The sequence below is a fragment of the Canis aureus genome, chromosome 2 (assembly GCF_053574225.1).
Source record: "Canis aureus isolate CA01 chromosome 2, VMU_Caureus_v.1.0, whole genome shotgun sequence".
NCBI classification, from domain to species: Eukaryota; Metazoa; Chordata; class Mammalia; order Carnivora; family Canidae; genus Canis; species Canis aureus.
In genome coordinates, this window is record NC_135612.1 from 77190918 (window position 1) to 77204585 (window position 13668).

General features: G+C 31.7%; 1 protein-coding gene across 24 annotated transcripts in view; it reads left to right on the plus strand.

The window, feature by feature from the left end:
- Positions 1–13668, plus strand: part of LOC144302548 (uncharacterized) — a 236493-nt gene that overhangs the window by 61153 nt on the left and 161672 nt on the right. For 19 of the 24 annotated variants that reach the window (XR_013369542.1, XR_013369525.1, XR_013369526.1 and 16 more), the window contains one exon: positions 83–204. The exons of the other annotated variants lie outside the window; for them this stretch is intronic. Coding sequence is in view for 8 of the 19 variants with exons in the window: in XM_077880049.1 (XP_077736175.1) it covers positions 83–204 (122 nt within the window). In the remaining 11 variants the exon portion in view is untranslated. The remainder of the gene's footprint in view (positions 1–82; positions 205–13668) is intronic. 24 annotated transcript variants of the gene reach the window in all.

Consider the following 13668-nt stretch of genomic DNA (forward strand, 5'->3'; position numbering starts at 1 on the left):
ATGCTGAGAAGTCCTAGGATGTGGTATCTGCAGTAGAAGAAGAGAGTGAATCCTCCCTTCCTCTCCTTTTTGCTCTATTTAGGCCTTCAGTGGATTAGATGGCACCCACACTGGGGAGGAGATTTTACTAAATTCATTGATTCAAGTGCTAATGTTACAGCCACACCCAGAAATGATGTTTAATCAGGATACTCCATGGCCCAGGTAAGTTGACATGTAAAATTAACCATCACACCTTGTTTCATATTATACAAAATAATTATCTCAGAATGGATTATAGACAAATTTAAAAATTAAAATATTAAATTGTAGAAGAAAATATGGGAAGAAATCTTCATAAGCCCACAGGAGGAGATGATTTTTTTAGCTAAGACACAAAAACATGACTGTTAAAGGAAAGATGACCGTTAGGATTTATCAAATGAACAATGGTTGCTATTTGAAAGACACTGTTAAGAAAATAAAAACACAAGGTATAGACTGAGAGAAAATATCTTCAGTATATCCAATCACTGATTGATATCCACAATATATAAGAAAACTTTTATAGATCCATAGTAAGAAAAAAAAAATGACCCAATTAATACGGACAACTTTGAACCAGGCACTTCACAAAATACATGCTACTAAGAAGACATTGGTAAAAAATAAAATGTCAGACGACAGGCTGGGGAAAATATTTGCAAAACAAGTATCTGATTTTTATCCTGAATGTATAATTAACTTACAACCCCATAATAAGACGACAAATAACCCAACTCAAAAATAGAGCAAAATATTTAAATAAACATTTCAAGAGAAAAGATATATGGATTTCAATAAAAGAAAATGATAATATATTCAACATTATAAGTCATTAGGGACTTATAGCTTATAACACAATGGAATAGTATTTCACAATCATTAGAATAGTTAAAGCTCAAATGCTGTCTGTACCTTGTCAATGGTGTGGAGCAAACTGTACTCTATACATTGCTCGTGGAAATATAAAATGGTTAAAAACCCTTTAGAAAACTGACAATTTCTTATTTCTTGGTAATAATCTGAAAAAAAAAATCTAGGTTATTTATATTCTAGTAATTCAATTCCCAGGTAATCAATCACAGGGATTAAAAACCCATGTCAAGGGCAACCCGGGTAGCTCAACGGTTTAGTGCCACCTTCAGCCCCGGGCATGATCCTGGAGACCTGGGATGGAGTCCCACGTCAGGCTCCCCATATGGAGCCTGCTTCTCCCTCTGCCTGTGTCTGTCTGTCTGTCTGTCTCTCTCTCTGAGTATGTCTCTCACTAATAAATAAATATAAAAATCTTTAAAAAAAAACATGTCAACAAAAAGTCTTGTACAAACAAGGTTATAGGTGTGGTTCTTTCAAAATGGTAGCTGTTTAGCTTTGAATAAGTAAAATAAAATCAATGTCTCATTTCTTTTTTACATTCCCTAATTGTCAAATATAGCTTTAAAACATTGTCAAATTCCTCTTGCATTTTCTCAATTAGAGGTTGGTCTCTACAATAGGTAGTCCTCAGTGCACAACTATTTCTAGCTAGGACATAGTCTTTAAACTTGGGAGAAGTCAACTGCAGCAATGGTGTCTGCAAAATAGGGATTATAATAGTGTTAATTCATATGAGTACTTTGAAAATTACACGAGCCATTTCAAATTAATTTTTATCAGGCATTTGGTACACTGTACATACTCATTAAATAGACTATTGAATATTATCCCTATTTATCATTACAAACATCAAAATTTAGGTGTTTTTCATTTTAAGCCTTCAGTTATCTAGCATATTTCCTTTCACATAAACATGGATTAAAGTCATGAAAGCTAGTTTGGTAGAGGTAATAATACTGATTTTTGAATTTGCATGTGTCTTTGAAATATTGGGATGGATGATTACTAAGAATATTTTAGTCTTGGGAATCAATTATCACTCAGTTTTATCAGCTACAAGTTATAGAGATTTTTCTTCATAATTTTATTTTGGAAATATTCACTCACAAAAGTCATTAAAACTATTTTACCAGGATAAAAAATCTTAAGGGAATAACTAACTTTAGCTAGTCTTCTTTAAGATTCTTAGCAGTAGTATAGCCTGATCAACAGCTAGAATTTGGAAACCTAAATCTTGAAAAACCTCTTTCATAAAATACCTCTGAACTCACATACTGTCAGTTCACATAGAAATACTCTTTTCTCTTGATGATCATTTGCTCCATCAATATTGCAAGGCACTCAGAGATATTAGTTCAGTGGGTATGCATATATTTTTCAGTGTTTTTTTTTTCAGATAGCAATGTCTGAAAAAGTGAATTTATGCATTGTTAAGCTAGAAATACTAGTGGATTTTAATGTAATGTGAATGTAAAATAATTATGAAATAAAATGTTAAAACCATACATTTACATGCACAAAATTAATACAACTCTGGAAATAAACATGCTTCAAGAGGATATATGCATAGATGACATGCATCTTCCAGTGTAATTATTAAGAAAATGCTGGACTTCAGGCCATTACTAATTCAGCTTGTAAAAAAGAATTAATGACAGACATTTATTAAAGTGAAAATATAAATAAATAAATAAATAAATAAATAAATAAATAAATAATAAATAAATAAAGTGAAAATATGATAGACCAAATTGTATCATTATTATTTAGAGGAGTTGCTCCTTTTAGGAAGGGCCTTGCATCTTTATGACCATTCCAATCAATGATAGGTAATAATTTATTGCTGAATGTGCTATATTGCAAAGTCTACTCATGTGCAACAATAATCACTGCATTACCCCTGAAACCAGAGATTGTAAGACGAGCTATTGTAAGATGGTACTAGTGTTGTAAGAACTGTTAAAATGTGAAATGATTTGCATTTTGGAATCAATGTCATGATTGGTATCAATAAAGTAGTTGAGGAAAAAGTTACCACAGCAGTGTAGCTAAACAAGCAAAGTGGGGAATTTGTGCAGTTTGTTTAAAGGAAGAGAGAGAAAATAAAGCAAACAGAAACAAAAATGAACGACTGCCATCACAACTTTATATTACTTTTCTTCATTTTTCAATTTTGACATCCCTCCTGCCCCTGTTAGAAATAAATACATGTGAATTTTTTTTTAAATGAAATATTTTCTGTTTGTCTGATTTGAAATCAATTGATTTTCATAATGAACAGTTTTAATGGAAAATTTTGAGGGAGAATGTAAAAGTTCTCATTGACACTACTACCAGATATCTATTATTAACATTTGTATTAGTGTTTTTATGAATATGCAAATATATACATATAAATACTTATAAAAATGGAAATCAAGTTTGACTACTCTTTAGTAATCCTAAATCTTTGCATTTGTATTGAAAAAGCAATTTTATTTTTATAAATGCCTTTTAAAGTTATTATTATTCTGTAGTTTTGAGTTTAGTCAGAAAATAATGGGTGTTTTAAGCAGTGTTTGTAACCCTTGGAGTAGGGGTTGGGAAAACACATAAACATAATTTTATTACACATTGGATTATAGCATTTACATATGAATCAGAGTAAGTTTTCTACTGACTCTATAACGGCAATTTTCATGCATCTCTCATTAATTTATAACTTTAGAACTCTAGATACTATACTTTCATATAAATCATTAGAGGAATAACATTGCATAATAATCAAAGTATTTCAAAGTATTTTAAAGGACATATTTTTATAACTGAGTTTTAATAAAGTGAAAAAGTAATATCCTATAACAATTTCATTTAACTTAAAATTAAAACATATGGTTATTTTTAGAATGTAATGAATAGTACCCAGTATTAGTAGTCCCCTACATTATAATATATATTTTATGTAAGTTATATGTATTATATATGTGTGTATATATGTAATGTCTTCTATGCTTTTCTTTTTTTGATAGAAAGTGTGATTAGGGAGGGGGCAAAGAGAGAGGGAGAGAGAATCTTAAGCAGACTCTCCGCTAAGTGTGGAGTCTGATGCAGGGCTCAATCTCATGACCCTGACATCATGACAAGTAGAAATCAATAATAGGAGGCCGAACCAACTGAGCCACTCACGTGCCCATTTCTGTGCATTTCTGAGGTCATATTTGGCAAGAAATTTTGAAAGTTCGTACCTAACAACTTAAGTGAGAAAGACTAATGGAAATCTTAAGGAAATTTTAAAATCTTTGGCCAGTTAAACAATCAGAAGTAAACAGCAATTACAATTGTTTGAAAATGATTATAAAAATAAAATTTATTGTTACAAAGGATAAGAAATTAAGGGGAAAAAGACAGCAGGAAGAGAGAAAATAAAATGAAGAAAGATGAAAATAAAAGTAGTGTGGCAAATGCTATGGACAACTGTATAAAAAAGAGGACAAAAAAAAAAAAAAAGAATACTGAAGTTACAGACTGGAATTTGGGGTAGATGGGTGGAGTGGAGAAGTAGATACAGAGCTGAGAAATAAGTAGTAGAGAAAGAATAGGAGACAGGTGAACTTTTTGTCTTTTTAGTTTAGATGAAAGATAAGAGAGAAGTATGTTGTTCCAATGAATGTGTTCATGGGGACATTTCTTTGTGGGTGTGTGTGGATGTTTATGTAATTTAATGCTAGAGTACTATATAAAGAAGCCATGTATAGTAAAATTTGTGTACTGCAAAATTTGAGCTTCATGATAATTTTTTGACTAGGTATAAAATTGAATTTTGGGTTGTTTTATGATTATATTATGCCCCAGGGATTTCAGATATCTGAATCTGATATGTCATATCCCGAGTTTCAAACAATCTGTTCAGTGTGCCCAACACAGAAATTTCTTCTTACTGGAGCCATAAAAATGTAGACCATTTACATAGACTTTTATAGAATGGAAAGTATATGCAATAAAACTATCTTTATTCCAATTAGGGTACTTACTATTTTTCTCCTTGATGATGTTTGAAAAGATGAACTTCTTTGCTCCCTCTTCACCACTCAAATAGATGGTCACTTGTTTGAGTCTGTGTTCTGAGAATTTTGGACAACTACTGTAGCTTCAGTTTATTATCCTCACTATCCAAATGGACATCTGCCTTCCACACACTAATTTACTGAGAAAAGCAAAGCACTCTATGATTTCCTCTAAGTAATTCCAAAAAAGAAAACAATAGGACAGCAGCCATCGACCTGGCTGCCTGTCTCATATACTGTTCACAATTTGTACTGCAATCCTGTAAAACTATATAGAGTTGCCAGTTGAAACTCAGCATTCTTGATATTGTAACAGGAATTTCTGAGACCAGTGTAAGCATTTGGTCTGATTACAAACACCAGGATTTTAGTCCACTTAACTTTCTTTGCTCTCAAAAAGGCATACCATTTTCACTCATATAGGGAATATAAGAAATAGTGAAAGGGATTATAAGGGAAAGGAAGGAAAATAAGTGAGGAAAATTAGGGTGACAAAATATGAGAGACTTCTAACTATGGGAAATGAACAAAGGGCAGTGGAAGGGGAGGCGGGCCAGGGAATGGGGTAACTGGGTGACGGGCACTGAGGAGGGCACTTAATGGGATGAATATTGGGTGTTATACTATATGTTGGCAAATCAAAATTCAATTTAAAAAAGGCATACCGTTAATTATGGACTTGCTTAATGAACATTATATGGTGAGATATAAGGTGGCTACCTTGGCTTCTTATGCTCCCTTGTAACTGAGTTGGATTTTAAGTCTCACTATATTTTGACCTCTTTTGATCAAGGAAAGAGAAATCAAGAAAATAGAAATAGCACAATAATCAGGGTATTAAGATACCAAGTTAGATCTCTGATGCCATTCACTCTAAAGTTTTCAATGTTTGGTTTTTAGTTAAATTTCCCAGATGTTTTTGATTTGACAACCACAGAAAAACTTGGGACAATTCTATTTAAAGTAGAAGTGGTGGTGTAGTTTATGAAATTCTTTATGAAAAAAAAACATGATTTTTAAAATGCTATTTTCAAGTTTAAAAAGTAATAGAGATAGTGAAGCAGGTGTTCTGGAGTATAAGAAATTTATGTAATATTTGATTTAATAATGAATTGGGTAGAAGTTTTATATTCTCTTGACCAGGAAGTCACGTTCGCGTTTGTGAATTAGAAGCAAGAAAGACGGTTGAACAAATCGTTATTAGGGGATTTTTTTTTTTTTTCGAGAATCTAAGATTCATAGTATCTCCCTGCTATCCCACAAGAGCCTTATTAACTCTGCAACAATATTCTAGTATAAAAGCGGAGTAATCACGAAGGACTAAAAATTAAGTTTCACAACACTGTTTAAGAAACCAGAGAAGGCTAATGACTTAAAAATAGTTCCCTCAGAATATTTAAACTTAAGAAGTGCTGCTTAAATTGTTGAACTTTAGTTGTCGAACAATTAAATTTTCTTATAGACCCGGACCCTGACAAAAATGTTTAAGGAAAAATAAAAAGCACTAGTGAATGGCTATGTGCTTAATGTATTTATAATTTATATATGATCTATATCCTGGGTAAAGTAGGTTCCAGAAATGGAAAGGCAGAATAGAGAGTGGAAAAGGTCAGAAATGTTTTTCTCAAATGGCATGGCCTATAGGAATGAATCTGGAGCATCTGTCTAGGAGAAGCTGTATTTTTCCTTTTTGTCATTGAATGGAACACACTCTGCAAAAAGCCTATAGGATTCCACTGGTGCTAATTGTGCTCCTCTTATTTGCAGTTTGACAAATTATTGGCTTCAGTGGAAATGGCTGAAATTCTCTTTTTTAATTAAAGCAATCTTATTATTTCTCTAGAGTTTCATTTTATTAACTTTCAGACATAGATAAATGTAAAGAATTAATCATGCAATGTATCATGGTTAGCACATACTTTTGGTTTCAATGATTTTTCACAAGGTTTAAAATATTTTAGGAAAGGCATACTCTAAGCAATGATTATCAAAAATCCATCTTTAATCATTTGTTACTTGATATTTAATAATATTTCATACCAAATTGTATATTCCCTCAATTGACAAACAGCTAATGACAACGTGATAGATAAATATATTAAATAATGTTGACACTAATACCTGAACCTGGATTTTTTTTTCTTTTCAATTAAAAATACCATGAGGACACATAAATTATACAGCTTTGAACCAAGTACGTTTGAATGTTTCTTGTGGTTAAATCAGCATTTATTCTGACCCTGATTTAATAACCATATGGACAGGAAAGCTAAATTATTTTACAGAACTGTTGAAGCTAGAAGTAAAGATGCTACGACAGAGCTTTTAACTCAGTGTGTGATCAAAATTTGAAATATAGCAGAAAGATATGAAGGAGCAATTTAAACATTTTAAGCATCCACCAACTGAATCTAATTAGGGCAATACTAACATATATGTTGAAATTTGGATGGAAACAATTTTTTAGGTGCTTCCTTAAAATATATATATAATTTACTTATCCTGTGAAATAAACATTTGGGACAACATGTTTTTGGCGTACTGATTTTGACTGCTTTTTTAGAAATAGTTGTGTTTGGTTTTGTTAGGAGGTTTGATATATTACAGTCGTATTTTAAAGCATTATTAAAGTGTCAAGATATTTGAAAGTATAGGCACAACTCTTATTATAACACATTAAAGGATATTTATAACCTGTTTGCTAAAGTTGTTTAACATTGGTGTGAATATTAAAACCTGAAGCAGCAACAGTGCAGAGGATGGCCTACTTAAATAAGTCAATGTAATTCTTCAAATGGATGGATAATATCCAGACAACAACTTAGAAAAGGATGTTGCTTACTCCTTTTTATTTATGAACAAATCGATTCAGTAAAAAGAATAGATTCCACCTTAAGTAATGATTTAAATAAAATGGATATGAGAATTTTGCATTATCTTGTATTATAAAATGGGTTTTATTAATGTTTGAGATCCACTTACCCAATACTATGTGTGTCAGATATTTTACTAAGTACTAAAAACAATAAGAGAATCTCTTCCCTCAAGATGATTACATTTTGGTATGGAAGGTAAACATAAATCATATAAATAAATATCTATTTATACATCAATGTGATAAGTGCAAAATTAAATATTTGGATTATTATAAATTTTTATGCCATAGAAATGTGTACCAAAATAAAAAGGCATCTGAATTCACAAAGTTTAATATTTGCTTTAGAGATGCCTGTTGCTTATTTGAATGCAAACCCAATAGCTACATATATAGCCATCGTAGCTACATTTTTTTTTTGTATTGATTCTCTCTCTTTTTTTCTTCTATCCAGGGGTTACTGAACACTATTGGAGCTGATATTGGCATATTGTTTATTCTTCTTTTCCTCTGTTTCTGTGTTTCAAGCCCATGCACTGCCATATTGATCTCTGAATATTTATTGGCGTGTAAAAGAGTTGAATCACAGCAGATATAATTCTTAATATGTGTAGAGTTGCTTAAATGTCGATCACTGTAATACAAAATTTGTAACACACTCTCATATTTTTCTCCTTCCATTGTGCTGGTTTTAGATTGTAAAAATGGCCCAACCTTGTTTGGCTACAATGGCTAGATTGAGATTAGTCATTATACTGTTGCATTTTTTTAAATTGAGTTATTAGACGTGCTCTTGAAGATTTACATACGAGGATACGATACTGAAGAGATCTTTGTAGGAAATAGGAAATAGATGTTGCTAGAATTAATTTCAAGTCCAATTAATCGATCACAGAGTAAAAGTCTTTTGATACTGCTTTTCCACTCACCAGTCAACCAAAACTTTTTTTCTTACTTAACATCTTTCATATGTGTATCATAACTAGATTGTTTTCAGTTTATTAATTGAATTGGTTGTAATGGTGGCATCAAGAACACTCAATTTAGAAAACGAGAGATGAATTTGAAATAGTACTTCAGAATCAAATGATGCCAATCTGCATATAAAATTATCACTTAATATTTACTTCTTAGTATGGACCTCCCAGAGGGCTTTCATCATCTATTTGTGCAGTACTTTTTATTTTTATCTATTTCCTTAGTACTTCTTTTAGTTGTTTCAGCAGCCTGTGTAGGATTGAGGGGCTCATGCAATAATGTTATGATGTCTCATAAATCTTGCTATTTTATGTTCATTTTATAGATGAGGTAGCAAAATGCTGTGGAGAGTGGACAAATTTACAAAAGGAAAGAAAGTCACTAAAATGCCAGATTTACTAATACCCTATTCACCATATATTTCAGATTTAAAAACAAAAGAACACTTTTTCTTCCTTTTTAAAACGAAATATTTTTGATATCTTTGTAAAAGTTAACTAAATAAAATTGTTTTTTGAACCTAATATGTTTTTATTTAGGCCAAATTCAAAATAAGCATACTGATAATCAGGTCAAATCAATTTTTTGAGCACTTTTAACACTTAAAGAAGTTTTATTGATTTTATTCACTATTCCTTCATATTAATTTATTTGTGTTATATTGTATAAATAAACTAGTGCTATGTAATTATAACTGGAGAAATAGATAGAATCTAACTTCTATCACAAAGTCCTTCAGATAAAAATTAATAAGCATTACAGTGACAATTTGAAGCTTTTGCAGCTGGTAAATATATAAGTAATCTATTTTTTTTAAAAAAAGGAATATTAACCTATAAAAGAAATCTGTATATAACTGTCTTCAGGTAAATGTAATAGTATTTGGGACTAAAGGTTGGAAGATTGGTTTTTAAATCAAGGTCTGTCATTATGACCATAAGCAGTGTACTACTGTCAGGGTCATATCCTTATTTTTATAATTAAAACTAAGCAGTTGGAGTACATAAGGTATTATTCTTCTGAGAATCTAAGCTTTCTTTCTGCGTCTTCAAAATTGATTGTCTCTACTTCTAGTTTTTCAAAATAGACAATGTAACGGGAGTGCTCTATAATTCTTTTTCTAGCTTTTTTTTTTTTTAATTTCTGCCGCATCTTTAGTATAAGGTGTATTTTAAAAGATACATACTCTTTAAAGTCCAAAAATATCTTTCAATAGTGACAAAAGATATTTTCTTATTATGTCTCTTGTTAAGTTGTTATGATTCAAAATTGAGTTGGGATGAGGGTAATGCTATTAATGATATACAAATTTTGCCAACAACTTACTGTATACCAACCCATAGTCAACAAATTTATCAGTAATGAAAGGAACAGTTAAAAACATTTACTTAATATGTATTTCTATGCAGTAAATCACAAAATGTCAGATGTATTGGACAGAACAAGATAACTATGAAAATTAAAATGTCTTATAGTGTGTTCTAACACATTTGGACTGCTATAATGAAAGTTCCATAGTCTGGAGAATAATAGAATAAATGTATTTCTTATCGTTCTGGAGACTAGGAGGTCTTAGATCAAGGTGCCTGCATACTGGTATATAGTGAAGACCTGCTTTTTGATTCATAGACTGCTGTCTTTTCATTGTGTATTTATATGGTGAAGGGGGCAAGGAAACTCTCTGTAGTCTCTTTCATAAGGGCACTGATTTTATAAATGAAGGATCTACCCTCAGGAACCAATAACCCCCCAAGGTCCTATCTCTAAATACCATCACATTGGATATTTATTTCAACATATGAAATTTGGGAGACACAAACAACCAGTCTATGGCATAGTGACTAAAGAATAACATATGATATCTCTTCCATGCCATTCCACTGAAAGATATATAGTGCAAGGAAAAGGAAATGCTGGAAAATTTGAAGATCTATATTCTAGTCTTTGACTTGCACACACTATTATTTTGTTGCGACTAAGTTGTATACCCTCTATTAACCACAAAGTCCTCATCTACAAAATATACTTGCTAGCTCCAGGAATAATCCTTAAGTTCTCATCAAACTTTAGAACATTACTTTGTTAATCTGACAGTGGATCAAAGTAACATGAAACATGAATGGTCAAAATAACATGCATATGATAAGGTGTATGAAGATCCATGGATTGCTATTATCAGGAAAAAATGTATATTTTACATTTTAATTATCCTTACTAGAATATCACCTAAAAAGATAAGTATTTTATTATTATTATTATTATTATTATTATTATTATTATTATTAGAAAGTAGCAAAGCTTGAGTGCTTCACAATGTGATAAATTTATAATATATTAAAAACCACATCCTGATTTAACAATCATTTTTGGGGGGTATATAATGAGCTGTAGCATTTTTCTTTCAAATTTCACTTCTGACTACAAGCATCTACAAATACACATGCAAACAAGGCTGATCTTTGGGTTTCCAGGGATGACTGTAAAGAATTTAAAAAATAAATCCCTTATAATATCCCATGCAGTGAACTTTTGCTATAACAACTTATTTGTGGTGAGAGATATTGTATGTCACATTGTGGTTTCATTAATTCCATACTCTGCTAAAACACTGATACAAAAGGGGCTGTTAGCAAATTTTACTGTTGAAGATTCAGTAGTATTAAAGTATGTTAGATAATATAGTCAGGTATAATGACCTGATTTCCAACCTGGAAAAAAATTAATATTTTATTTATTCATTCATGAGAGATACAGAGGAAGAGAGGAAGAGACATAGGCTGAGGAAGAAGTAGGCTTCCCTCAAGGAGCCTGATGCAGGACTAGATAGATCCAGGACCCCGGGACCACTCCCCGAGCCAAAGGTAGACGCTTAACCACCGAGCCATCTAGGTGCCCTTACCTAGAAAAAATTTAATAAAAATTATGGATAGCTTCTCATATAAGCCAGAGGAGGAAGGAAAAGTCCAATTGTCCACCATTAATACATTTCATTAAATTCAAGAATTTGAGCATTTAAGGTAAATCAAATTAAAGATAAAAACTGAAAGCCATGTACCTTTCAATCAAAAACAGGATTACAGGCTAATATTGAACTAGAGAAAGTGTAAATTAAACATGCTAGCCTCCAAACTTTTGGAGCCCACTGAGAATGGAGTTTTATTAATATGGAAGCATTTCTGCACAATAGCTATGCTCCATTAACACATATTTCTAAAAAGTATAACTTTTGTCAATCATCACTTCTTTCCATTGCCTCCTTATAGATGATTACATGTCTAAGGGCTGCTAATATTATTAATTCTTTTTAAAAATAACCCATTGTATCTTCTGAAGAGTGGCAAATACAGTAAAGCACTTGGGTGGATTTTTACATCACTGGAAAGTAATCAGTCAAGAGATGGTAGTCCTGTTAAGCGATGACTGGCATTAAAGAGGTTTATTACTTCGGAAAATGCCAAATCCTTGTAACAGCTTACCGAATGTCCCTGCCACTAGAAAGGTCAGTGTGCAAGATGTGACTAATATTGTTGTCAGAAAGCTCATATATTTCAATGCCATTTTTTTCAATGTACCTTTTGTTTGGTGAAAATTGTATTATTTTTCATCCACTTGGAAAAAGTAGATAATAGAATTCATTTACAATCACAGTGCTTGATTAAATGCATCTTGCATTAAATGAATCAAACGTCTTGGCTTCCTTTCTGTAACTTTCTGTTGAAGTGTTTAAGGTTATGCTGTGAGTGATCAACAAATACCTCTTGAATACATCTTGAATAAGATGCTTTGCTGACATCTTTGCTAGATTTAAGAATTATTTCTCTGATGAGCCTGTGTCTAGATAAGTGTCTTTGCTTCAGCTATGAAGATTTCAGCATCTCGTTTGGATTAGAAGGGGGGAAATGGTGTTTTAACTATAACTCACATTTCTTAAAGAATCTTTTGTAAGTAATTATATAAATGCAAGGGCACAGTTATATATAAATGTCTGTGGTGTTGACACAATTCCCGGCATTTGATGGTTATACAATACTTACATATATGGTGATTGAGGGGATAAGCGAATGATGTCTGAAAAAAATAGCACCAAATAAGACCTATTCTTCCTCTAGATTCTGGGCAATATTTGGCACAAATGTACTAAATTAATCTAGCCTATTTAGTTTCTTCAACTTCAAAATCTCCAATTCACATTAACCAGAGAGTGATCATTGATGTCTTACAATCTTGAAATCCCTTAAAGTGCCTGAAAGTTTTGCTGTGGGAGGAAAAAATGGAAAATGATCTTATAATACTCCTCTGAAGTTGATTTATATATTTGAATCATATTTAAGTGTGCTTACTCTTGAAAAAAAATTCCCTGAAGAAAAATTTCTCTAAAATCGGTACCCAAAATGTGTTCCCTATACTCTCTACTGGCCCTCAGGTTTTTATCTGAATATAACTTTAAAACTTCGTACAATATGATAGGGGAACTCTACCTTAAAGTCCAATACACTGCTTACTCTGAATAAAGTTTTCCTATCCCCTTTAAGCAAGTTGTCTGAAATGACCCTGAAATCTGACATACTAAAGCACACAAGAATTATGGTGATTTTTTTTTGAGAGGCAAATTTTATAATTTAGCTATAAATGTCTGCTACATTGATGCAGTTGACCTCTGATCATAAACTATCCTTAAATAGTGACTGCTATATCATTCATATGAAATGAAGAAACATTTCAGAAGAGGCAAGGGAGGTTAGTGGCATTTGTCACATGGTCGTGCAGAGACATCTCAGGTAATTTCTTGAGCCTCTAATGTATTGTGCTATCGGTCTTAATTTACTTTTGCCATTTCTGCATTGACTAAAGGAGAGAAACTATTTTCTTAAATCT